The sequence below is a fragment of the Portunus trituberculatus genome, chromosome 14 (assembly GCF_017591435.1).
Source record: "Portunus trituberculatus isolate SZX2019 chromosome 14, ASM1759143v1, whole genome shotgun sequence".
Lineage (NCBI taxonomy): Eukaryota > Metazoa > Arthropoda > Malacostraca > Decapoda > Portunidae > Portunus > Portunus trituberculatus.
This window is the reverse complement of record NC_059268.1, coordinates 18,093,202-18,121,064: the sequence shown is the minus strand read 5'-3', so window position 1 is coordinate 18,121,064 and position 27,863 is coordinate 18,093,202. Positions and strand designations below refer to the sequence as shown.

At 34.9% G+C, this 27,863-nt stretch overlaps 1 protein-coding gene across 5 annotated transcripts; it reads right to left on the bottom strand.

Moving 5' to 3' along the window:
- Nucleotides 1–1,252: 1,252 nt before the first annotated feature.
- Nucleotides 1,253–26,785, bottom strand: LOC123503635 (ATPase family AAA domain-containing protein 2-like). 5 transcript variants are annotated; one of them, XM_045253562.1, is made up of 25 exons: nucleotides 26,599–26,785; nucleotides 23,060–23,144; nucleotides 20,752–20,892; nucleotides 14,115–14,306; nucleotides 13,870–14,017; nucleotides 13,186–13,323; nucleotides 12,418–12,841; nucleotides 11,662–11,911; nucleotides 9,682–9,800; nucleotides 9,278–9,420; nucleotides 8,963–9,165; nucleotides 8,433–8,581; nucleotides 8,044–8,292; nucleotides 7,720–7,932; nucleotides 7,248–7,610; nucleotides 6,851–7,036; nucleotides 6,437–6,556; nucleotides 6,069–6,238; nucleotides 5,544–5,740; nucleotides 5,051–5,229; nucleotides 4,658–4,745; nucleotides 3,904–4,220; nucleotides 3,003–3,189; nucleotides 2,493–2,698; nucleotides 1,273–1,492 (listed from the first exon to the last, which is right to left on the bottom strand). In XM_045253562.1, the coding sequence occupies exons 1-25, from the start codon at nucleotides 26,707–26,709 to the stop codon at nucleotides 1,442–1,444; spliced, it is 4,629 nt and encodes a 1,542-aa protein (XP_045109497.1). In that variant the 5' UTR covers nucleotides 26,710–26,785; the 3' UTR covers nucleotides 1,273–1,441. The 5 variants fall into 5 exon arrangements, with proteins under 5 accessions (XP_045109501.1, XP_045109497.1, XP_045109499.1 ...); XM_045253564.1 differs by having other exon boundaries at nucleotides 3,003–3,183; XM_045253563.1 differs by having other exon boundaries at nucleotides 4,658–4,742.
- Nucleotides 26,786–27,863: the final 1,078 nt, after the last annotated feature.

Here is a 27,863-nt window from a genome sequence, read left to right as displayed (position 1 = left end):
CACATATTCCAATTTAACCTTTCATCTTTAAAGTAGTTTGCATCCATACACCTATTCGATGTCATCAAGTCATTCCACAGTACTTCAATACATGAATTAAAGTAAACTAATGCCAGTATAAATATCCATGCCATCTGATTGTTAGCTAAAGAGAAGACTAATCACCAATGTCGAGTAATGACAAATTCTATTCACTGTTAAATGTCTTGAATGGTGTTAATACAATCCATGAAGGTTTTTACTTTACTCTAAATGACCATCCAATGTTTGGTTGCTCCAAACAAAATTTTCATCACTACTATTGTCTTTTCCCTCATTCCCCAATTTACACAAAATATCAATATAGATGTTTGTGCAGTGAAGCCTTGAAAAAGTGAGGAGGGGTGGCATCATTATCAAAAGATTATGACAGCAATTCCCTTAAATGAGAAGGAAAACAACAGAGAACTCCTGCCCCAACTTTAACATCACATGATCAATGATAATGTTGAGATCTTATGATACAATCTATCAATCTGCCCTTTCCTCATTTCTAAAGTATATGGATATATCCAAGTGATCATTTCATAACACATTGGATATATGTAGGTGAAACAGTTTACACTATGATACAAAACAAGTCACACAGCAATGCTCAAAATGTAAATAAAATTCTTTGTTAAAATACTACAATAAATATAAAAATGCTCTAAATATCTTATTAAAGAATATATATATAATCCTGTGAACAATGGCAGTGTAAGTGAGCTGATGATACTGGCAGTGACAGACTGAACAATGTTAACCTACTTCAACTATTACATGTTTTTGAGCAGTGCAAAAAATGACAGCCTGAATGAGTCAAGAACTATGATGATGAAATGTTCATTATCTGGATTCTAAAAATATTAAGTGCAATGATTTATGATATAAATACCATCTTAATATTAATGTTACAATATAGTTGTATGCATGGTTAGATGTAAAACTTAAGAAGTGGACTTACTCATCAACTGGGTGTGAATATAATACTCTTGGTTTAAATAATCAGGTACATAAATAATTTTAACATTTATCTATTACTTTCAACTGTAGTAACTCTGCATGGAACACTTTGACATGTACATGCTCATGTGATTATATATATATATATATATATATATATATATATATATATATATATATATATATATATATATATATATATATATATATATATATATATATATATATATATATATATATATATATATATATATATATATATATATATATATATATATAAACAAAACACAAACACTGCATGAATTATAGAATATTGTGAAGTGAAGTGATGCAAAACTTTATATATAATACAAGACAGCAGTGGAGTCATTACAAGAACTATTCAGACTCATAATGCAATTGAAAATAAAAATAATATAATACAAATACAAATCATGAACTAATTCCACTATTGTTTTCAGCTTTTCTTGTGAAACTGTGTGAATCTTCGTATTTCAGCTTCAGTATCCTGGAGGGAAAATTACATATGAGACATGGAAAAGAGCCATGTATACATTTACAATCTGAGATTATCAATATATATATATATATATATATATATATATATATATATATATATATATATATATATATATATATATATATGCTGGAACTGAAAGATTGTTAGGCAAAATTTATTCCACAATACCTCAACTTTGATGACTTAATGCCATTGAAATTTGCAACAAAAGTTTGTTTAAGAAAAGTGTGTTAGAACAGCCTCCATTACATACAGCACCTTTGCTTTTCTGAAGAGAAGTTACATACTTTTGTTGTATGTACAATTCCTTTTGTAGGCTTTTAATTTCTTTCTTTTTTAATTTACCAATAAAACCTAACCAGCCTCTCAAATTAAATTAAGCTTTTAAAAGGACTAGGGCAACCCTGTTTCCCTAAAACAAATTAGGCTTTAAAGAGGATTAAGGCCATCCTTTTTTTGAAACAAAAATAAGAACTCATCCAGTAAAGGGGAAGGTAAATTGCTCCACAGCTTAATGCATTTATTACTTATTTAGTTAATTAGGCCAAACACACATGAACCTGCTTCTCATGGCAACCCTTCCAGGTCAAATGTCATAGTCATTTACAATTGCTTTGCTCTTCATTTATCCTGTATCACATTACTCAATAGACATCCTTCCTGTACTGTCTGTTCATCCATCACATATGTGGTCCTTTCCCTCTCAAATCTAATCCAGTTGTCTTCACAAAAAGATTCTAAAATCTATAAATACATAGGCATAAGTTTCATGCAGCACTTAAAGCTATGAGAGAAAAAAAATGTATATGTGTGACCACATGTACACCTTCATGGATGATGTCAGCCTAATATACATATGGACAGATTAAACTGGGAATGACAAATAGTAAACCTAATAAAAATTCCTGATAAAACTGATTAAGATCCGAATAAAGTTTTGAAAAATATACATTAATATAAAAAAACTAAACAACAAAAAACTACTTACTTGCAGTAATTGTGAACGATCACTATTCCTTGAGTGTGTGTGTACGAGGGAGGAAATACTTGTGTGCAGACGAAGGAGATCATCAATTGTTGATGTGTCAGTTGCTGACACACAAGACTCATACACAGCTTCCAGGTGACTCCAGTCAATTGTAATGCCATTACAACTTGCCTGACCACTGCCACTTCCTTGCTCTGATGATGATACTGTAGAAAAATGGAAGAAAAGTAAAAAAAATTTACCTATCTACAGTATGCATGGAAAGTCTCAACTGGGCTGGGTGGGATCCAATTATTGGACCAGAATCCCTTAGATCCACCAAGGCTATACAAATCCAATAAATAAGTGAGTAAACACACAAATTTGACACTTTTAGTCCTATCACCCCCTGATGGGAAGGGATAATATTGTGGACCATATTAGTACTATATCCCAGGTCCACGAGACTAGTCCTTTCCCCCATGGCCCGATAGTGCTAAGAACTTTAAACATTAATTCATAACCACTTACCTACAGAATCTTCAGCCTCAGCTGTGATGTCATGTATCTTCTCCTTCTCTGTACAAGTCTCATGAAGAGCCATTACTGAAGCCTGTGCTGCCAACTCATCAGCAGCTGAAGTGACCTTCATGCTATCATGGCTGTCTTCAGTGCTCAGGTGACCATTGCATAAACTGAGCTCAGATCCCATCTGCATCTGTACAGAATATTTCTAGAATGATCCTATGAAAGAACACTTACATGTAAAATTCAAAGTGATGTTTTATGGTGTAACATCTTTCTCTCTTGCTGCTGTAATTGATGCCATTACAATGTTGATGCACACTGATATAATGGGCAATGAGAATAGAGGATATACAATGATGCCCTTGCAGAAGTCAGTATGTTCCAAGATGTTTTAGACATGAATGCACCATAGATAAAGTGGTTAAGTTAAAATGTAAAAGAAACTTTGAGTCAATTTCATAAAGAAATCATGAGAAAGAACCTGAAGCCTAAGAACTTCAGTGGAAAAGACAACATATATAATCTTAATTATAAGTTTAGTAAATTGCTACTGAGTGATGCAAACTGATGCATTTTAACAGACTATGGCTTTCGTAGCCATTTATTTCTCTGATATTAGCAGAGCGCTCCTCCTGAACTCTGGAACTGACAGATAGGCATAGCAATTTAAATGCATAATTAAATATCAGGTCCAGAATTCATTATAAACAGCAAATAATATTCTATCCCATAAGATGCAAGAATTTTCCTCTTATGTAACAAGAAATAGCTACATAATGATCTTGTCACTGTCTATCACACTTACCAAAATCTATGACTAGGAATAAGAACATTATATAAAAATTTCAGAAATAAACAACACTTATAGTCTTACACTAATAATGTTAATAAATGTATTTCTCACCTCAATAGTTTTCTTTTTTGCCTCATTTGATGTGTCCTTAGACAAATCTTTCCCTTCACCAGAATTGCAAGGTGAATGACCACTGACTTCTCCTTCACTCCTTGCATCACACTCTGCTAGCTTCAGGAGATCTGCTTCATCACCTTCTTCTTCTGTTGTTTTGATTTCATCATGTTCATTTTTTATTTCCTTCTTTGGAGGGCTGTCCTTTTCAACAAGGCGTTTTTTTCTAGCTGTCTTTATTTCCCCTCGAGCCCAGGAACTTGCAAACCTTCTTTTCTTTCGCCGGATAGAATCTGGTGTTTTCGTCATAGGACCTAAAAACCAAAATTTTCAAACATGTTACAAAACTAAAAAAAAATCTAATTTTTCTAAGAGAGAGAGAGAGAGAGAGAGAGAGAGAGAGAGAGAGAGAGAGAGAGAGAGAGAGAGAGAGAGATTCTAAATTCAACGTGATGCTAACAAACTAGTTTTGAAACTTCCCAGACTATTTTGGATTATTGTCATTTAGTTTATCCATGGAAAAGAATATCTAAGGTATTCTTAAAGTTGCTTAACAGTGTGGGACATTTAAATGGCCTTCAAATTTATCACAAGTCCTTTTCATGAGGGAGTGGATACCCTGGCAATGATTCTAGATGGATGACAAATACATTACTGCATATTTTGAAAAAAATAGAATTTTTTTTATCCATATGGGTGGAGTGCTCCCTTAAGAGAAATTAATAACTATAATAATCTTGTTCCACCTTACCTTTGGTGAGCTGACCAGATTCTGTGGCAGACAGCGGTTCTCCTCCTCCATTCTCCTGTTGTGCTTTTGTGCTCTCTTCTCTCTTCTGCTAAAGTTTGAATTAAGATTTGATGTACTGATTTTAGCAGCATACACACAAGTACATATACAGACTACTGTTTTTAATTCACATGATAACACACGAGAAATTATGTTTCCAGATCATTCTAAATTGTCGATGCAAATTACAACCATTGACTATGTGAAGAACTTTTAGGGGACCATTAAATTAACTGCTCCATAAAAGAACAAGGCTGATCTTAAAATGCAATGTCAAGCAGAAGGACTGATGCTCTAAAAATTAAAGGCCTGAAAACAATTAGTAGATAATTTGAGGTAAATTATAACTCTTACCCTGATGGGAGCAACATGAACAAAGTCTGGTGCTGGTGGTTTTGCAATGAACTGGTAACGGTTCTTGCGGTTGTCTCTGATGCCTCGACATTTTTCCTCAAAATCAGTGTCCATTTCTGCCTTAATATATGCATAAGCAGTGTCCCTTAGTGTGCAGGCACGATGGCGAATTATTTTATCTGATGAAAATAAATTGATCAATTCACAGCTATTGCATACATACAAGCATATATACACATACAAAAATGCATAAAAATAAATGAATATATAAACCATACATTTCAATCAATTGCCATCAGCAAACATCATATTCTGCTTCCCTTTGTAAGTCTCTACAGTTCTCTAACAACAGTACTAACTTTTGCTTTCATCTCTCTCACAACTTGGTCCATAATAAAACTGAAAGGCCACAATGACATCACACATTGTTGTTACACAATGACATCACGCATGGTTGTTGCTAACTCTCTCTCTTTAGGGAAATGCAATTCACCTTCAGGATTGCGATCAGGGTTGTACTCCAAGGCATTGGTGCAGATGAGATCAATATCATGGAGGAAGTCCTGAGCACATTCATATTCATGTTGGTCAATCTTTGTCATCATAGTCTCAAGATCCATTGGTTCCTTGATGATGTCTCTATAGTCAGGTACTTCTTCCTCATCCACTGGTTTGGTGAAAATGTAAAATCTGCAACAATTTTAATGATAGTAAACTTACACTTAATTCTTTATTACATTTCATACAGTGCATATATTTGAATGTGACATGGGCACACAAAAGATATGGCAGAACAAGCACTATACAGGTTGATTATGTGAGTACTTGACATATGGCTTGTTGATAAGATATACTTTCTGAGGATGAAGTGCAGTAATGAGAATTCAAATAGCAGGAATGAAGTTCTATTCATTTTTAAACTATTGAGGGAAAAATAAATATTATGTAGAAAAATAAGCCATAAACATACAAACAAAAGAAAATTAACAATTATCAATCATGAATATTAATTACTCACGTTCTATTTCTAGCTAGTTTGGCACAAATTTCCCTGAGGAATATGCGCAATTCTCTGAGGGTGGCTTCCTCCTCCTCCTCTATTCTCCTTACTTCTTTGGAGTTAAGCTTTCGTGGCTCTGGTTCAGGAGCAACTGGGAGAACTTCCAGTTGTCTTTTGTTTTGGCGAATCTGATAAATAAAATTTAGTTTGACTTGGTGCCTTATAAACAATCATGAAAGGATAGGGACTCCCTTCTCTCTCTGTAGGCTTACAACCAGAATGTGATTGTAATCATGACTGCAGATGCATGCCTGTAGACAATTTGTTTGGTAACTATGGTTTTAGAGAGGATATATACAAGGTTAATTTATAAAAAGATGTTTTACCTTTGGCTTTTGAAGCATTTCAGTGAAGAACAATGGCTTAAAGAAGTGTCTTCTCTCCTCTTCTGAAGGATTTGCAATAGACATCATTTCTCCATGGTAAACACTAAACAAGTGCTGCACCTAACAAGTTCATAAAAAAAAAATAAATAATAAATAAATAAATAAAAAAAATAAAAAAAATAAAATAAATAAATAAATAAATCAGACACTTTAAATATCAAAATATTTATATATAGGATGTAAATGTTAAACATTTGTTGAAGTTCCTTATTTTCATGACAAATGGACGATTTTAATTTTGCATTCAGTCTCATATAGTATTGTAAACAAGTTCAGATGTGCAACCCATGTGATCTGGGAAAAGAAACATTGGTTACACCAAGTTTCTTGCAATAACAGTGGAGTGAAACTTACCTCACTATCTAATTGATCATATGGTACATCTGATGTGGCAAGGAACAGAAGAGGAGAGGATGGTTCGAGATCGAAGAGGAGAGATATAAACGTTGCTCGCAGTGTGTCTGAAATTGTGACCCACCACTGGTCAATGCGAGGCACATAGATGATGCTGGGAAGACTTCGCCGAGCCTCATGGAACACCTGTTGAATCAAGGCAAGATATTATTGGTCAATTACACCACTTCCATTACTAGTTAATTGAATTTTCAATATCATCTTCATACAAGTTTTGGTAATTATGCCAGCATTATGTTAACAACTATAAATAAAACCAAAATTTTAGTAACTATAATATCCATGTATCTATGCTATGAGGAAATGAGGGCCTTAAAAATCAACATGGCATATTTACCTGGGCACAAGCTTCTTCTGGGGCCCGTGCTGATGTGGAATACAGAGCAGCAAGGTCCAGTTTGTGTACAGGAATTTTCTCAAGTGTATGTATAATAGCTGGGGCTAGGTGAGTGCTCTGACCTTGTGACCTAAAGCCAGCTAAAAGTAATCTTGGTCTGTGAGTAGTACTAAGTTTTGTGAAACCACCAGATCGAGAAAAGGCAGTTGGGAAACTCTGTTCCAGCATTGTTAGAGCCTGAGTAAGGGCACCCTGTAGAAGTGGTTTCACAACTGAGTTCAGCTGTCTTCCCACACTGGCAGCTGTCCTCTGGCCAGCAGCAACTATTTTTCTCATAGCTACTCGGAAGTGACACATTCTTACCTATTTAAAGAGGGAAAAAATCCATAAAATTCTAGACTGATTATTCAAATGAACAATTTCATATTCAAGAAATTTCTATTACTGAATAAGCAAGTGAAATCATACTTACAACTAGTGAGGAGACATCTATCACAAGTTTTTGTCTGGAAGAATATATCTGAGGATATTTGCTCCTGAGTGCTACTAGAGCAGATTCAGCACAGAGTGCCTTGAGATCTGCACCACAGTAACCTGCTGTCTGCATTGCCAGATGTCTCATCACCTGCTGGCTAGGAACTGGGACCCAATTCTTTGTGTGAATTTTTAGAATTTGAAGACGAGCCTGTAAAATAATTGAAAAGTAAAAAATAAAATACAGTGTAATGATTATGTACATAAACTATACAACTTAATCTTTCAATAAATGTTACACCAATTTTTGTAAAATACCCACCTTCATTGAAGGAAGTGAAAAAAGGAATTCTCTGTCAAATCTTCCTGGCCTCCTGAGTGCTGGGTCAATAGCATCTATCCTGTTGGTGGCACCAATCACCACTATTTCTCCACGTGAATCCAAGCCATCCATGAGAGCCAGCAGTGTGGACACAATGCTGGAGTGAATCTGATCTTGTCGTGAAGAGCGGACAGGTGCAAGGCCATCAATTTCATCAAAGAATATTATTGAAGGTCGCATCTGGTATGCCTGCAAATGGAATTCTTCATTAATGTTCAGCATTATCATGGTTACTCATCTAAAGGGAGGTGGAAAAGAGATAAAGAACATTGGGGATTAATCCCTTTTATACAGCCCAACAACAACAAGCCTCCATTTCATACTCTCACCTGATCAAACAACAGCCTCAACTGCCTCTCAGACTCTCCTACCCATTTGCTTAGGCAGTCTGCACCCTTGCGCATAAAAAATGCCACTTTTCTTCCACCTATGCTGCACTCGTTGGCAAGGGCTCTGGCCATTAGGGTTTTACCTGTTCCTGTTGCAAAATATAAAATAATTAGTTTTTTTTACATACCAAGCTGATATAAAGCAAATACAAATAGTCAAATGGTCTGCATATACTCTAGTTTTCATACAATTCAGTTTTTTATTACTTTTTTTCATTGAAACTGTCCCCTTTCCTATGGCTGAAAATGGTCTGTACCAAACTCATCTGCCTTCCCAAATATCTTGGCTACTCCTTATGGAGGACCATTCACCTTCCAAACAGTAACCCCTCTTCTTCCCTCTGCCCTCCTTGCTGTCTTCCATATGCCAACAGGAGTCTTTAATTAAGGTAAAATCAACAAAGTGTGCAATAACTACCAGATAAAGGAGTCCTTATTCTTAACTATTCATCACAAACCCTAAAGCTTACCTGGTGGGCCAAAGAAAAGTACTCCTCTTGGCGGGTTGATATAGAACTTCTCAAATACTTCAGGATACAGCAAGGGAAAAATTATCATTTCTTTCAATGACTTTATATGCTGAGACAGACCACCAATTGCATCAAACATCACTTCACGGTTTATAGTCATGGGGTCTATGTCAGCTAAACTAGAGCCAGTTTTTGCCCTGTCCCTGTAGTATGAAAAATGCCATCAATATCAAAGAAGTGCCAACAGATTATATGACAATAATATACATTAGTTCTACTTTATATTAATTAGTAATAGTAAAACCAACAGCTAACCTTAAAGCTCCTGTCATTAAGTCTTCAGGGTTTATATTCATAGGGAGACATCGATTACGTGATTTTGCCATACTTCTTGCCTTCCTCTTTTCAAAATTAGTCTCATCAGAACTGCTGCTGCTGCTGGATGTATGATGAGTTGCCTGCAATTAGAATCAAGAGCATTACTGCTTATGATTATGATAGCTGTCAGTATGACAGAACAGTTTAAGCCATAACATCTCTGAAAGACAAAAATAATAAATAAATAAATAAATAAATAAATAAATAAATAAATAATTAAATAAAAAAGTAAAGTAAAATAATGACAAACATTTCAGAACATAAATAAATGCACCAACATATTGTGACAAATGCATAATCATAGTGTTGTAACATCACTTTTGCCCTCTTCTGTTCCTTACCATTCTTTTGTGATGGAATGTATGCTTCCTGGCAGGGGAAGTGAGGTAACGTTTGAAGTTTCTGCACCTCCGCCTTGGAGGAGTATCTTCATGATACTCAAGAGACCTTGAAGAGCTTTCTGTTGGGCAAAATAAATTAAATATCTAGATGCATTACAAACTCGTAACTTAATCTCAAAAGATTAAGACGAAACATTAACTTTAGTTTTCATGTAAAAATTAGAGATGCTTTTACTTTCCAGCACACAAACTATGCTCATAATCAAGGAACAATCAAAGCTGTGGTATATTAAGAACTTCATCCTAAATTCTAATTTTTCTCCTATAATGTAGATGATGAATTTATAAACACTGCAACAGGATTTTTTACTCCAAAATATTATTCATCAAGTACAGGCAACCCCCGTTTAACGAAGGGGTTACGTTCCTAAAAAACACTTCGTTAAGCGAACCGATTATAACAAGTATAACCCCTGATTTGAACTTCCATTGAGAGTAAGCAAAGTGAGAGTGCATCATAGTACAGTAAAAGGTTTAATGAAAGTAAAAATTATGAAGTTAAACATTTAGGTAGTTTAATTTGAGTCATTATAATGTACACTAATGTATGTTTGTACGTAACTTTATAATGTTGATGATCTTAACTTTATGAAGGGAGGGAGAGTGAAACGGGAAATACACTAACCGGCAACCTGTGGAATGTAAACAAAGTGCGCATCATGGTACTGCATACAAAACTTATGTACCACATTTCCACAAGGCTTTCCATTTTATCCATTGTAGAGTCACAAGTTCTGGTGGTTCTTTTAGCTTGCAAGGAAGATGAGGTCTCACTAGCCTTCTTAATAGAGTATCTTGACTTGAAAATAGTAGACAGTAGATGGAGTCAAGCCATGGTGGGAAGCAATGTTATTAGTTTTCTGGCCTCTCTCTTGTCTGTGAATAATACCCAGCTTCACTTCGAGAGTAAGACACTTCCTGGTCTTCTTAGGAACGTTAGGCCACATTGCAGGGTGTTTTGGTGGTAAGTTGAACTAAGGAAGATGAGCTGCTGGTGACGCTGTTATGTTTTGACTGGGCAGTGAGTGGTGCGTGTGATCTTGATCTTGATCTTGATGCTACAGGTGACACAGAATTTCTTCTGAGTCAGGCCTTTGTATTGGCAGAGCCTGTGTTGTCCATGAGAGGCTTGATCTTGATCTTTATTCTATAGGTGTCTCAGGATTTCTCCTGAGGCAGGCCTTAGTACCAGCAGCTCCTGATGTATTCAAAAGCCTTTCAGCTTGCATGATACAGTGGGGCTTTCAAATTTGGAAAAAAATTACCTGGATAAAACTTCGTTAAAGCGAGTTTGGTGTTCGTTAAACGAGCAGATGGTATTAAAATGAAACCTTCGTTATAGCGAAATTTCGTTGTGTGAACCTTCGTTAAACGGGGGTTGCCTGTATTTTATTTTATTATATATATATATATATATATATATATATATATATATATATATATATATATATATACATTTTTATACTATGTGGACTTTTCATGGGAATTTATGGGCTAAAACCTACACTCGGACCATGGACAGGATTTGAGCCCGTGCGCTTGGAGACCCCTCGGACCCCAAAGCATGCATGGTTCCACTGCACCACGGCGACCCCCAAATTTTAAATTTACTTTCTCAATATAGGGAGTCCTCACTCTATGACAACCTCAACCTAAGGCATTTTGTGGTTACATCACCAAGAGGCAATGTCTGAACAAGACAGCTTTAGATATGTGGTAATTATCGATTATCAAATAATTCCCTTTCAAGGAAAATAGTGCATCTAATGCAGTGACAAATAGCATAGTTATGACTTACAACGTATGGTAAAAATCTCTATGTTGTGTGATAGGAACAGAGAACTCTGACATAAATTGAAGTCTCCCTGTAACTTGTCAAAAGAAAGCTATAACTGTGATCTTAATTGAGTCCATATTTACCTGCTGCCTCCATTTGAAAGGGTCTGTTTTCACGTCTATTTCTTCTGAGGGAATATCTTTTGTTTTGTCCATCATCTTGATCTTCCTCTCCTTCTTCTTCCTCTTCTTCACCTTCATCCTCCTTTGCACTTTCACTTTCATCTGAAGAAGAAACCTGTTTCCTGGTTCTTCTCTGTGGTACCTCGTCCTCATACATAAAGCGTTTCACTGGTCTCCGCTGTCTCTTGACTTTTGAGTACATGTCTTCAAACTTAAAAAAGAAAAAAAAATAAATAAAATAAAATAATAAATAAATGAATAAATAAATAAATGAATAAAAAACAAATAAATAAAAATAAATAAATAATAATAATAATAATAATAATAATAATAATAATAACTGATATTTTGTTCAAATATATGTTAGTCAAGTCATCTGATCTAGGTCTGCCAATGATGCAGTGTACTAGTGTTAAATAGATAAGCAACTGATATCTAGAACCTTAAACCCTAGGCTACATTACGCACAGTTTATAGTTTTCATACATCTCTACCTTTGTTTCAACATATTTCACACAAATTGTCATTTAGTTATTTTCTCCTGGGATTAATACAAGTTATCATGTAGTTATCTTCTCCAGGGAGATTTTTCAGACTGAGAAGGAGCAAGTTACCAGTTGGTGCAATATGACACTCTTGTCAATGACATTCTAATAAGGAATGTTGCTAACTGTATATAATTCCAGTATAGGGAAAACAGCAAACCCAACTACTTACTGGGCCTTTGAGGGACATAGCACTGGCCATTATGGGGTCTCGCATACCCCTACGGCTCCTGTGGATTACTGGTGAAGGGTCATCTTCATCCTCTTCATCCTCAGTATCTTCAATTTTCTGTTGTGAAGCTAAAAGGGAACTGCGTGTGGTCCGCCTTTTCTGTAGCAAATCTTCAACTTGCTCTTCCTCATCATCACCATCTGGTTTTTCCTCATTTTCCTCCTTTTTTCCAGATCTTTGCTTTTCTCTCTTATATCTTTTTGGAGATTCCTCGGAATTTTGTATAGTTTCCTCCTTTTCTTTCTCCTCATCTTCATCATCGTCGTCATCATCATCGTCATCATCATCTCCCTGAGGTGCCTCCACTTTCTTTGGCTGCAACTTTCTGTCTTCTTCCTCATCCTCTGAATGTTCAGGCTCATCCCTGTAATTACGTTACAATGAGGCACCATAATAATGGTAACAATATAAATTCTTAACATTGCACAGCTAATAAATTCATAGAAAATTAAGACAGGTGGCAGAGGAGTTCAAATTTAAAACTCAATCTAAAATAATAAAACTGAGTGAAGAAAGTGAGTAAAGTAATTAAAAGTGCGAGATCAGGGAATGTCATTATAAATGACAGGATGTAAAAAAAAAAGGCTTATTTATACATGAAACGTACCTTTCATTACAATGATCATAAAAATACTATATACATCTTTGCTTACAATGGAGATCACAGTATTACCTGATCTTATATTATGAAATGTAAGTCACCAATACCTGTATCTCCTTGGAGGAACTCTACGGCGCCGAGTGCAGTTGGCGGTCTTTTGGGAACATGAGTTGTACTCTCGTTTCTCTCTCTGACTGAAATGCTGTATTTGCCTTCGTCGAGGCTCCACCTCTTTATCCAAGTACCTGAATATGAAAGCAGATACTACAGCACCAGTAAGAATAATATGTCCTTCAATAAATCATGATCTAATCTATCCATACAAAGCAAAGCTTTCCCTGAAAAGAAAGTAACAGCAAGAAACCTTATGTCACTGTAGGGAATAACAATACAGAGAATGGAGTTACTCCCATGCTTTATTCATCTTAGTAGCTATTCATTGAGCATATGTAGTACAAGCAGACAAAAACAGAAAATGAACACTTGCAGGATAAAACTGGATCAATCACCAGTTCTCATTTATATGTACAAATTCACTTAAGAATTGCAAGGGATGCAAAGACATGAAAGATGAAGAAAAGGTTGTCCAGTTGAAGTCTTATCATAATTTCAGAACATTATTCCTTAAACTTGGTATATAAATTACATTATTTGTGTAATATAAGTACATATCAATAATATCTACCTATTCTGATTCTGCAAAATTCAACATGAGAGAATTTGGGGGATAAGAATCCCTTTCAGCACAGCACAAACTTTGCATTGTTTCTATACACCAGTATGGTACATACTTGCATTTTTTTCGAGATGGACGAGGCTCTTCATTTTCTGGTTCTGAGCTTGGAACAATGGAAGGGTAGCCTCGCAGCTTCTTATTTCCCACCAACCATGACTGATCAAAACTACTAAATGTCCTCCTTCTTGAACTGCGCCTCAGACCTGGAAGATTATTTAACATATATTATGTCAAATGATCACAAAATGCCTCAATAAATAAGTATTATGTAAAAGACACATATTCATTTTCAAAACTTACCTTCCTCCATACCCTGCATGTGACTCTTGTCTCCATTCATTACAAATTCTTTAGCCATGGCATCTCGGGAACGCTGGCCACGAGTACGGCGGGACTGAGTGCGCCGAAATATCTCATCATCAGTGTCAGTGTCATCTTCAATAGTTACAGCATTATTCTGCATCCTTACACTTGATCTAACGCAGGAGGAATCTGCGGGAAAGTACTGAAGGTTATATTATTTCTTACATACTGATGTTTACATACATTATCTTCCTGCCAAAGAAGGAAATTAATAAATGGCATAAGTATATCACATTACCTGACATGATGATATCATAAAACTAACAAATTAGGGGTCCTCGGGTTACACTCCAGCTTGGTCACAAATACAAATAACTTATATAAATTAGGGTAATGGACACAAGAAAAGATGTAACATGAATTTCCTTACCACAATATTCCAGATTTTACAATTCATGCTTACAGATTAACAATACGTATCTTGATTACTACAACTTTGATTTGAGAGAGAGAGAGAGAGAGAGAGAGAGAGAGAGAGAGAGAGAGAGAGAGAGAGAGAGAGAGAGAGAGAGTTAAAACCATACAAAAACATTTCTTGGTGTGTCCATATTTCCTGCTACCTTTTTGAATTTTTGAAAGTACATTTTCATTGAGTAAGGAGAAATTATTTTATTTAAAAATGTGAATTCTATTTTGAAAAAAAAAAAAAAAAAAAAATATATATATATATATATATATATATATATATATATATATATATATATATATATATATATATATATATATATATATATATATATATATATATATATATATATATATATATATATATATATATATATATATATATATATATATATATATATATATATATATATATATATATATATATATATATATATATATATATATATATATATATATATATATATATATATATATATATATATATATATATATATATATATATATATATATATATATATAAATCAAAACCATAACCCAAAGAGTATTACAAAAGACCTAATATACAAGGTCCTTTATTAATAGTTAAGTACTCATAAACTGAAATTTTTTTTATTTTATATTTTTTATTATTATTATTATTATTATTTATTTATTTTTTAGACAAAGATGTGTGTCCTAAAATGATGGGTATGTACTATCTGCTTTTTACTTTAGTATCAAAACTGGCTTGTAGTCATACCTTGGAACACATCCCATCTGTAAACCGAGGACTCCCTTTACTGAAGAACTTTAATTCAGAATTCTAAGCATGCATTTCAAGTATAATTTAAGCTGAGAACTGCATTATCAAGAATCCAGTTCCCATTGAGTCAAATGTTTAAAGAAATGTGATCAAATAGTTTTGCTAAACTTGACAAATGTACATCCATGCCACATAAACATGACAACTAAAGTTATGACTAGGTTAACATTAATTACTGTTCACTAGAGGAACAGGAGATTAATATTAATTCATACCTAACTTTGTTCAGATTGTATATTTCTTACACTTACATTAATTCCAAGAATATCAATGTAAAGTTAACTGTTAAGAATTTCTCCAGCACCTGACGTCCACTTGAGAAGCTGACCTGCTTCATCAAGCCATGCGGAAAAATCCATCTTACTTATATCCTGAGTATTTAGATTCAAAAGGTCTAAGTACATGGCTCTAATCAATCGAACACAGACAAATACTTCCATTTAACTAACCTGAAATAAAAACAAATTTCTCATAATTAATCACAACAAAGAAATTCAAATAACATTAATAGTAGTGAATACATATAAATAACATTAGATATGAACATTTTTTTAGTAATTCCCATTAAGAAAGGAAAAGCCATACAATACAAACAAGTATAAAGAAGCCTGAATGATGGGAACTCAAGATGTTTGCCAATATCTACTGATATAGTAATTTTTGCTGTTTTTCTGTTTCTCCGCACGTTATGACAGGATACCAATAATGTAGAAACCATTTGATAAACAGCTTTCTACAATAACCCTCTAATAATAATTTTGAAACTCCAGTGTTCCCCAACCATTCTGGCCACCCACACCCCAACCAATGCATGATGATTAGCATGCTTCCCTTGGTGACTGACAAGTTAGGCAAGAGAGTTTGACATACAAGAGCAGTGTTAGCCAGATTAAAGAGGTGTAATATATATATATATATATATATATATATATATATATATATATATATATATAGAGAGAGAGAGAGAGAGAGAGAGAGAGAGAGAGAGAGAGAGAGAGAGAGAGAGAGAGAGAGAGAGAGAGAGAGAGAGAGAGAGAGAGAGAGAGAGAGAGAGAGAGAGAGAGATTCATGACTCAAACTATCATAATTTCACAAATGTAATTGTATGCACTAAAGCCTTGGCTAACACTGATCAATTCACACTGCAATATGCTTTACTAACACCAAATAAAGGATGGCCAAGTAGTAAGCAGGTTTAAGATGTAATTAGAGTATGCAAGCCCATAAGTTTTGTAATTCTCTGGAATGCATAACACATAATTCTATAACATTAGATCATAAATCCTCACATTAACTCTCAAAATTTTTTACTGACTTCTTATCATAATACTAAAATATCCACCACTTAAAAAAATTCTAGCACAGCAAAATATAATTCTAGTCAGACACCAGAAATTAAATGAAAAATTATACATAATTTTCCAAAGAATTGCAAAACCAGGTATAGAAGTATCATTAACAATAATCATGATCATTACTGTGTGGCATAAGCCCCAGAGGTAGGGAGATGCTACAAAGGGCAGCACACAGATTTTCGCTACTAATATTTATAATAAAAATACAATACAATGTGCAGACACACTCTGGAAATCAAAGTAAAGTACAAGCACCATTTTTCTTAAGCCTCAATACTATGGATGTGTGGTGCCAAGAATACCACAAACAAATAATGAAGATACATATTAATCCTGGTTGTCTGAACAACCTTAAATGTGCATTCACATTTACTTTCAACATACAGCTAGCTTACTGGTAAGAGGACAAAAATTTGCTCTAGTTTCTCCTTTTCTCCTAACTGTTCCTCTTGTGGTCTTTATTGCATCAACCCTCACATCAACATTACCCACTCAATACCATGAACAAGACTACTACATCCCTTTCATGACTGAGACTATCAATCTGATACATATCAATATTTTAATCTCTGTAGCCTTTTGAAATAGTTGCCACAAAACCATTATATTCAAAGGTCTCTAGCTAAAAAAAAAAAAAAAAAAAAAAAAAAAAAAAAAAAAAAAAAGTTCTAGATCTAGTAACAGATTAAAATGATTTCTAAGTTACAAGAGAAAAAAAAAAAAAAAAAAAAAAATATATATATATATATATATATATATAAATTTTTTTCATCTTCTTGGCCTTTTGAAATAGTGGCCATGTTACCAATATTTTCAAAGGTCTAGTTTCAGTTAATGTTTATTAAAGGCAGTGTGGCGCCAGCCTTCGAATAAGCATCATTTCAGATTTCTGGTGTGGTGGGTGCCAGACTAGTATATCAAGGAAGACAACACAATCCCAGGTATTGCATTAACACCATAATTTCATTTAGCATCATCCTTTTTTTTCCCCTTAAATGCATGGATAGCATATGTTTGAAGCAAAGATTCCTTCCCCTTGATACTCTTGTATGGTGGAGAGTACACTTGATTTCTTAAAGTGGACAATGGGATCCCTACTCACCATCAACAGTGGTTAATCCACAACATCTACTCACTATTAGGTGAGTATGGGCAGAAAACTTTTCCTTACCTTAAAAACTATCTCAAAACTCACACAATACCATTAGGATAGTGTACCATTCTGAAGCCTCCCTGCCATCCTCCCATGTATATATATTTTCAGTATGTACTGTATGTACTGCATACTGCAATTCAAATAAACTGTAGATTACTATTATTATCATTATTATTATTACAATACTTCTGTAGAATATAACCATCCATTTCCATCATTCCTAACCAACTGTAATGACAGGAACAAACATTCAAGAGACAAATGTGAATATATTGATGATTTTCAACTAATCTAATTATTACACTTCAACTAATGGGTGAACGGTTTGGCTTGCAATTGGTGATGGTGGCAGAGGGAAAGTCTCACTAGAAGAGAGGTATCTAGCAAGTATGAAGAGCATAATAAAATCTCCCTTTCTGATACCTATCAGCAGTCAGCCGAAGACTTGAGAAAGTCCTCATCCTCACACAGCTAAACTAGCAGTACTGATAGAAATGAATGCACAAATGATTTGGTTCAATTATACTCATCAAAATCTGAAAAGGTTATCATGGTCTTGCTTTTACTAGAAAAATGGTGCTGGATCTGTCTATTTGAAATTGTATTTCACACACAGAATATTAGAATTTTAATGTGTGCACTACTTTGCTTGGGTTCATATAGATTTTAACCACAGCAGATCACACTCAAATAATAATGGGTATAATTACACATATATTCACAGTCATTTTACAATTGCTATTGAAATTCTGTAATTACTGACAAAAGTCGTAACTGACATTGTTGACTATGAATACAGGTGCTGAGAACAAATTCATATGCAGGTCACTCCTGATGATTACATTCACTGTGCCATAACTTAGCATCATATACATAAAGCTATGTGTAAAGATTATGTAAATTCAAACTTCTATTTATAATTTCATTACTTTATATCTAAAGTGTTATCAATTGTGCTATATACTATGACATGTCAACTAATGCATGGTCATACAAGAAAGCAAGAGATACCTTCAACAGTATTAGAATATTCTATTAATAATAAAAAAAAAAGTAAATTTTCAGAAATCTCACTTAGGTAATATGAAAAATATTTTTCTTCAAAATATATTTTCCAAGTATAATCAATGATAAATGCTACACCAAATTTCACCTAGTAGTACACTCCAATGTCTCAAATAATACACATCTCTGATGACTCACTTCATATAGAAACATCAATAAAGGAAAGGAAGAGATCACGGAAGAGCTTCTACTTCTTTGTAACACTCCTATCCTTATTCAAGCATTCCTTCCTCTACCAGCACCTTCTTTCACAACTGTACTCCTTTAATCAATCTTTCCTTGATGTATGGAGCACAGAAAAAAATACATATATTATACATACATGCTGATTACATCAGACTGACATGTTTGTACTATGAGTGATAACTCGTAGTACAGATGCACTGATGATGATCCTTCTGCTTGTAGCTGATACATCTGCCTCTTATGTGTAGTGACATTAATTTTTAGAATTTAAATGCATCACCACAAGAACCTGTCACTTTCATTGCCATCACGATTTCTTCACAATATTTTTGGATCTTTGTGTGATGTGATGCTGCAACACACCATCTTCCTTAACTTGCTAGCAAATAACCACATTTCCTTGTAAGTTCATGATCAATAAAAAATATTTAAATAGATAATGTGACAAAGCACTATTTACATTGATGAAATCAATTAAGAAAAAATGCAGTAAACAACATGACAAGCAGCAATACTTCATTACGTAAGAAGTGTTCCTTTGAATCTACAGGACTTAGTTTCAATTTGGATGAGATGACTACACAGATCCAATCCAACTGTTCAACCTCCTCTGTGGATGGCTTGATGATATGGTCAAGTACAGTTAAGCAGTGGGAGCTCATGCATTAAGAGTGTCTGTATCTCAAGATAATGGACTATTCACTTATAACCTAAAAAAAGTAAAGGAGATACATTGAAGTAATGGGATGAACCACACATAATTCAAGATAGTGCTTAAAAAATTCCACAAAGTATATATACATGGAGTCACTTTACAGATCTCCATTTTCACAAGCCTAAGAAATTAGATTATATGCATTGAGAAATTGGAGTGTATTTTGAAGATAATAAATTTAAAATCTTCCTTTCAACATTCCAATACCTAGTAAATCATTGACATCTTGCACAGGTATGAACCTGTTTATTTTTACTGAATCAATTAAACTTGGCGTAAGTATAGAAATCTGGTCCATAACTCAACTAAGACTATCTCATAAATGGTACAATTTCCAATAGTAAGTCGCAGCATTCAAGTAATATGTCTTTCCTTTCAAGCTAAATTTAAGTGAAGCACGAAGTGACCTGCACAATCATCTTAACTCTACAAACAAATAAAAATCCAATGCAAAGCTGCTTTCTCTTCACATTTTTACTATACTATAACTGCTAATATAAAAAATACTTGTATGTAAAAAGTTTGTTGCTCACTTTTCCTGCTAGAAAATCACATCAGGCAAAACACATTAAAATACATCATAATTATATAGTACAATGATATGGAAGGATTTAATATTGTTTCTAGAATTATTCCTACCTAGATCTATAAAATTTAGAACCATAAACAAGAATATTTAAAATTTTTACAACCCAATAATATGCTCAATTCACATAGGCCATGCAAAGCTTGTCACCTAAAGCCAAATACCTCAAAGGTTAAAAAAATAACAATAATAAAAATAAAAAAAATAAAACAAAAAAAGACAGATGCAATGACTTCTATAGTAATGGGGCATGGGTGAGATTGCAGTGTAGTACTGTATGCTAGGAGGAAATAAGTGCTACCTCTGCTGGGCTGAGGCCTGGGTACCTCTTCACAGGAAAAACACGAAGGTCTCTTCCTGGCCCAACTCTTCAGTTTTTTGTCTGCTAGCGTGCGAGACAGCAAAACAGCCAGGTTTCGCGTTCTCTGATTTCTCATAGCAGCTGTATACCAAAAAATCACACATTTTAATGAATCTACACAAAAGCTGATGTTACTCATCTTGAGTATTTCAAGATGCATGGCAAGAAGTTGTTTACAAGCACTTGATTAAGTAACATTGACACTAATTTCATATAATTACTTTGACTTGGGACTCCTAACTTCTTTATTTATGGGTTGGTGGTAGTATAAAATCCATACAATGGGCACTGAGTGCACCCCATGATCGCATATTTTATTGCCGTTATGAAAGATTTTCCACATTTCCAATTTTCATGTGTGTGCTAAAGGATGAATACAACCAGTATACTGTTCCATCTATGACACCAGATCTGTCCTTAGATTGTAATATTACTGTCCAAAAGACAAGTTGCCAGAATTGATTGCCAATTAGGAATCAGGTAATGTGCACTATACATCCCACAGTCATGTGAGATTCCTATAAACTTATGCATGGATTTTATATTGATTTACCTACTCAATTGGTTTATTGCCAAGATCAATCAAATACTTAATAAAAGGAAATCAAAACAAACTTCAAGACATTATATTAGATCAAAGTTCAACTAACTATGTATTCCTACATGGCTGAAATGTACCATGGAAAAATAAACAATAAAATTCATACAAATGCTTAATAAATCATTATCTTCATAAAAACACCACACATTAATATCAACACACATCTGATTCCCTGGAATGGCATTTTTTGTGAAAAATAACAATTCTCAGACGAGAAAACGATAATTCCACACCCTCACCACTCAGAATGGCATTACGTACTTATGGTTCAGGCAGTAACATCTCTAAGCAGCATGCTCCAGCACATGGAAGCCTTTATATATATCCCCATGAATCTAACAGCTGCCATTCTATCAGTTCTTCACTATATGCCTGTAAAGTATACCACATGCAACCAAATCATTCTGTGGTGGAATCCTAATAACACCATTAATGTTGGTAAAACATTGTGTAACAGTGACATGTTTCACCACTGCCACAAAAAACATGTCCATAATTTGTAATCTTCAAGCCTTCCAGTAGGTATATCTTCCACTCTTGTAAGTTTTTCTTCCATTTTCTTTTAAATGCATGTTAAATCTTAATTCAATTAACATGATTATGTGCCTAAAGGGCACAGGTAATCTATTTCTTCAATTATGTCAAGTTCCTTGGTAAATAATAGGTGTAACCTTGATGCCTCTAATTTCTGTCAAAATATGGTGTTTTCCCACTCCTCTATCATAGTATTAGTCATTATTATTTTTAACAGCATATTTCCCCATGATTCTTCTTCCCCTTCCTTGGTCCATTTTTCCCAGTGGATCTCTTTTGTTAAAGTCTCCCATAAGGGCTTTTGTTTTTTACTATTAATATTTTTTTTAAGCAGTTGCTAGTACATATCTGTTAACATTATCGTAAAGTCACCCAGGTTCCATATAAACAAACTATGAATATAAAATCTGTTTCTTCTGATACATACATTCTATTTTGATGTAATATACTAATTAAATTCAATCAGTATTCTCTGGCAAAACTCCAGTGGATAATTCACAGGTTGCCACAATTTTCTTCCTCCATAATTCAAAAACATACAAGCTGTATAAAAACTTAATGGGATGAACTGTTACCTGTGTAAAAGAGATATCCTGAGAACATCTACTCAAACCCTGAAAGGTGCAGAAGAGCCTTCACTTCATTTTACTACACTTTTTTTCTTTCTTTTCCTGTTTCAATTTTCAGATGCCACCTCATGTCAGGACAACCTATCAACTGTAGATTCAATTGTATTAATAATCCAAGGATGCAGCAAACAAAACTGAAAGGCATTCATAACATGACAGGTGTAAAGGACATGACAATCATGATTAGGGGATCATGGCAAGTATTCTTGGAAGAGCCCAACTTAATGTTTAATGTAATTTGGCTTTGTAGTAGTGAAATAGTATACAAGTTTTAACTGGAATACTTGAGCAGTGAAGTTATTCATTAAACTGCGTGCAATAATTGAAATTCTTTCCTTAACTATTAAAAAAATACACAAATAAATAAACTAAAAAAATAATAGTGACTTTCAATCTAGAACTTTACAACCCTATGATAAAACCCTGGAATAGATACAAAGCCATGTAAAGCCAGCACACAGACAACCATCTGGTTCAATCTCACCTGGTGATCTACTTGAGTTGCCTGTCTCCTGGAAAGTCACATTTGCATTCCTTCTTGAGGGCTGATCATCACTTTCCCAGAAAAGCTGAAAATAACAATAAATAAATGAATAAATAAATAGTTTATAAAAATAAAATTATTTTCTGAAAGAATAACAATAAATATATGTGTAAGAAATAATCAAAATATGAAGTATTTCTTATCTGCAGTGGTACTCTCGGTTATGCTCACTCTGGTATACACCCAAACCAGCCAGAGATGCTTCCTGGCATGCTTATCATGACAAGACAAATACTTAAAAGATGTTTGCAAATACATGCTTGAAGAGGAAATTACAACACTTCGTACACACAAGAGGCAAAGAAAGAAATCCTTCCTGGGCCACGGATGTCAAGAATGACTGACGGACAAAAAGAGATGGAGTGAATATATGGTACCACAGTACTCTCAGCCTATCTAAAGGGATCACAGCCTAAATAACTCTTGGCCAAGAGGGAAAATGGCCTAAACAACTTGAACTCATATGCACCAACTTGTTACAAGTAAAATACAGTAATACCTTGAGATACGATTGCCCCAACATACAATTTTTTTGATATATGCAGGGATGTGGAGTCGGATTTTCAAAAGTCCGACTCCGACTCCAGTAAATTTAAATGTTGCGACTCCAACTCCGACTCCGACTCCAGGAAATTTGAAGGTTGTGACTGCGACTCCGTTTTTTTTTTTTTTTTACAGTACGATAGTCTATTTTTTTTACATCAGGGATGGTGGCCAAGGGAAAAGATTAAGCAAAAAGCCCACTAGTTGCCACACCCAAAAAAGACGAAAGTTAAGAGAATCAATATTTACATATTTTCGAGTCAATCCATAAAAGTGTACTTGACGATTATATAATTATCATAAATTAATAAAAATTATCTTTATATGTAATGCTTGATTGGACACATCCTCCACAAAGTCAATTTCTCCCAATTTGTAGGAATCTCCAATCTCCATGAAGTGGAATCTTTACTCGAAAATTTATCACGTAAAGGAGTCGGAGCCGCTCATATTTTTACCGACTCCAACTCCGGCCAGAAGTAGCCGACTCCTCAACTCCGACTCCACACCCCTGGATATATGATGAAAAATTTAATATAATTTACGCCTTGAAATACAAAGATATTTATAAGATACGAATAACCATCGGTAGGTGCCGCAGCGATAGCTCAGCTACCCTCGTCCACCTGAACATTCAGCCCACATTGTGTATCGTTGTTCATCTTTTGTGCATGTATTGTATGTGTCTGTGCTCCTCGGCAGTATGTATTTTTACTTAGTTTGTGAAATCAAGATCCCGTGATTTTGGGTCCCAAAAGTAAAAGTTTGGCAAAACACACAAAATAGCCTATATTCACATACTGATTACACTTAGAAATTCAATAAATGAGTGAGTACATACGGTGTTCTGCCCACAAGCAACTCTTCCTCTTTGCAATGCAAAAAACCAGAAGGCTCTAGATGTCATGGTTACCAAAATATCACAGGTTGAATGAGGTGATATTGGTTTACGTGATCTTGCGTCCTATAGGGTTCAGCGGCCTTGGCTAGAGCGAAAGAAATCGGGCCCCTTGTATCCTCCCTCTCTCTCTCTCTCTCTCTCTCTCCTGTTCTGATACCACTCTCATTCAAAAGTTGTCTCTCTGTAACATGGCAAGAGACCCGAGGTATAGAAGTAAGGCGCGCGGGAGAGGTGGCAGAATTAGACAGAGTGAAATCACTGTCGCTCCCACAATACATCGTTGGTGACACAGTGACATAGAGCACATGTTTACTCCTGATGAGTGTTGCCAGCTCAAAAAAAAAAAAAAAAAAAAAAAAAAAAAAAGGGGAAGAAAATATCCAAAATATAGCCGTAAAAAGCCTTAACGTCTATCAACGTGCCCCGAGTCTTGCATGATGTACGTCTATCGGTGTCCAGAGTTTTGCAGGTTAAGTTGTTTTGGGCAATATAGTTCATTTATATCATGCATACAATAATCATTGTATTCATCTTATATTAAATCTATATTTGGTTGGTATTTAAAGCATGTTAACTTTTGGGGAAGTAAATTCATATCACAAGAACGAATTAATTATATATCCATTAATTTCTATGGGAAAAATTTATTTGATATGATTTTTTTTTATATATATACAACGATCGTCACGAAACTAATTAAATTTGTATGTCGAGGTACCACTGTAATGTTGTAAGTGCTGGTCTGAATTAGTACTGAAAAATAGTTCAAGATGGTTCACCAGGCAGGACGAGTTGATACTAGTGAATGGTTCAGGTTGACAATAGGTGGATGAACACCTGATGATAAGGGAGCTTGCACAAGAGAGAAAAGAATGGAGGAGAGTCATCACACGTCCAACCCAAATGTGATAAGGGAAAAGAAGGACATTAAATGGAGGACTGACAAACTGAAGGAGGACTTAGAAGAATTACTAGAATGTTGAGATGGATGCTCAATTTCCACCACAACAAAAAATAATGTATGAGAATAGGCAAATCAAAGGAGGGCAAAAGAGATTATACAATGCAAAGTACTATTACCACTACCAGAAAAGGACACCAGAGTAATAATTGATAAGCTGACATTCTCAGAACATCTAGCTGAGATCAATACGGAAAACAGTATATTGGATATAATTAGGACATTCATTAACCTTTACACTGGTCTAGTGTGGCCTCACCTGGCGTACGGAATACAGATTTGGTGTCCGTACCTAGTTAGAGATGTGATAAAGAATGTTCAGCATCATGCAATAAGAATGGTGCACCAGAGAAATTTTCATGATGAAGGTCAATACCACAACTAGATGAAATCCAATAAAGATATTCAAGACGGGATCAAGGTTGAACACAAGAAATTATACTTCCAAATTGAATCGTCAAACACCAGAACAACTTGCTGGAGTGGATAGTCAATGCACAGTCCAGTGTTAAAAATTTGTGTCAACCCTAGATAAAGTATGGAAAAACCACGGACTGAAATTTGAGTACATGGCACACATAACCGTCATTGCCACCACATGTGCCCAAAGCTATAACAGTAACCAGGATAGTGAACTGTAGTCACACGTGAAATTTCCAAAACTTCATGTGTGAGTATCTGTGAGATAAAGACATGGTAGGTGAACTTCTTACTTAATTAGGTTGGTCAATGACTACTGATTCCGTGCAGCTGTATAATTACAAGTGGACACTACGAGTAAAAATGAGGAGTGACACAAGTTCAACACGGCTAAGTTTACTGTGGACGAATCATCATTGTATGTAATTAAAATACCGGCCCACCAACCTGGGATCAGCCGGCCAATGACACAAGGCGCCTTCACCCAACGATGTTCCCGCCCTCCATACACCCAACCATCCACGCCACAAGCCTTCACTGCTGCCTGGGGACCTACAAACTCACACCCAATATAAATAACCAAAGGCAAAATCTTCGTTCCCAACGACCCGCCGCCCTCCCTCCCTGCTGGCAAGACAAAGAAGGGATGTGTACCTCGTCTTCTGGCTCCTGCATGGCTCCCTTCGTTGTCCTCCTCGACTCACGAGAAGGTAAGGAACTTTTCCTCTCATTCTCGTTCCCTGTATTCCCTCGCGTTGCTACCATTTTACACTGCAAAGGCGGCCACAAGAGACCATCACTACTCCACCATAACACAACCGCAACACTGCCACTCCACTCACTCTCCCGCGCCACAAACAAGACCTAACATAATACAACTAACTACCATAAATACACAAATACTGGAATCAATATACTTCATTTCTTTTCACTTTCAAAATTTCTTGAAAATTTGGGGTACGAAGAGCGTGTACAAAGTGGATAACGCTCAAACTCTATAAAGTGCGGAAGAATATATTTTGACAGATGCCCGCGAAACTTTCAAATAAGGATTTGGCGCGAAGAATCTGTCACGTCTCCCTGTTTGTTGTGTTATGTAAACCAGTTAACACAAACAAATGCATTATATGTTGTTTATTTAAGTATTTCAACGCATTTATTTCCGAGAAGCATGATAACAATGCGTGATTATACTGTTTCGTTTCTCAATCCAACCATGTGTAAATAGAACATCACGATGGTAATAATAATCATCATCATCAGTAACAGCTACTGCAGCAGCACCACCACTACCATCACCACCTTCGTTATTATCATCATCGTTATTATTACTGTTATTATTATTATTATTATTATTATTATTATTATTATTATTATTATTATTATTATTATTATTATTATTATATGATTACCATTACTATAATCATCATCAGCAGCAGCAACAGTAGCACCACCACCATCACCACCACCACCCCCACCTATAATAAATTCCTGAGATATGAAGATCTATAATTACACGTTTTCTTTCTTTTCTTTTTTACATCTTGACCTAAGGAACGAAGGCGTGTAATTTAAGGTTGGTTCACACGTATAATTATGCGACTGAAATTGCAACTCGGTAGAGTTTTAACTGAATATTGGTTCATAGCGACTGGAAAAACCAGTCGCAAAGCAAGACCGACAAGTTGCCCTTGTTCAGTCGATTTGCGATTTTGTTTACGTTGTGACGTCACGGGGAAAGGTCTGAAAAGGTGGTGTCCAGCAGATGTAGAAAAAGATTTTGGAGTTGGTGAGGGTAAAAGAGCACATCTGGGACCCTAAAAGTGAATTCTACAGGAAAAAAAAAAAGCTTGCGCAAGTCGACGTATGATGAGATAGACAGCTGTCACTCTCCAAGAACTGTATTGTTGGAAGAGAGG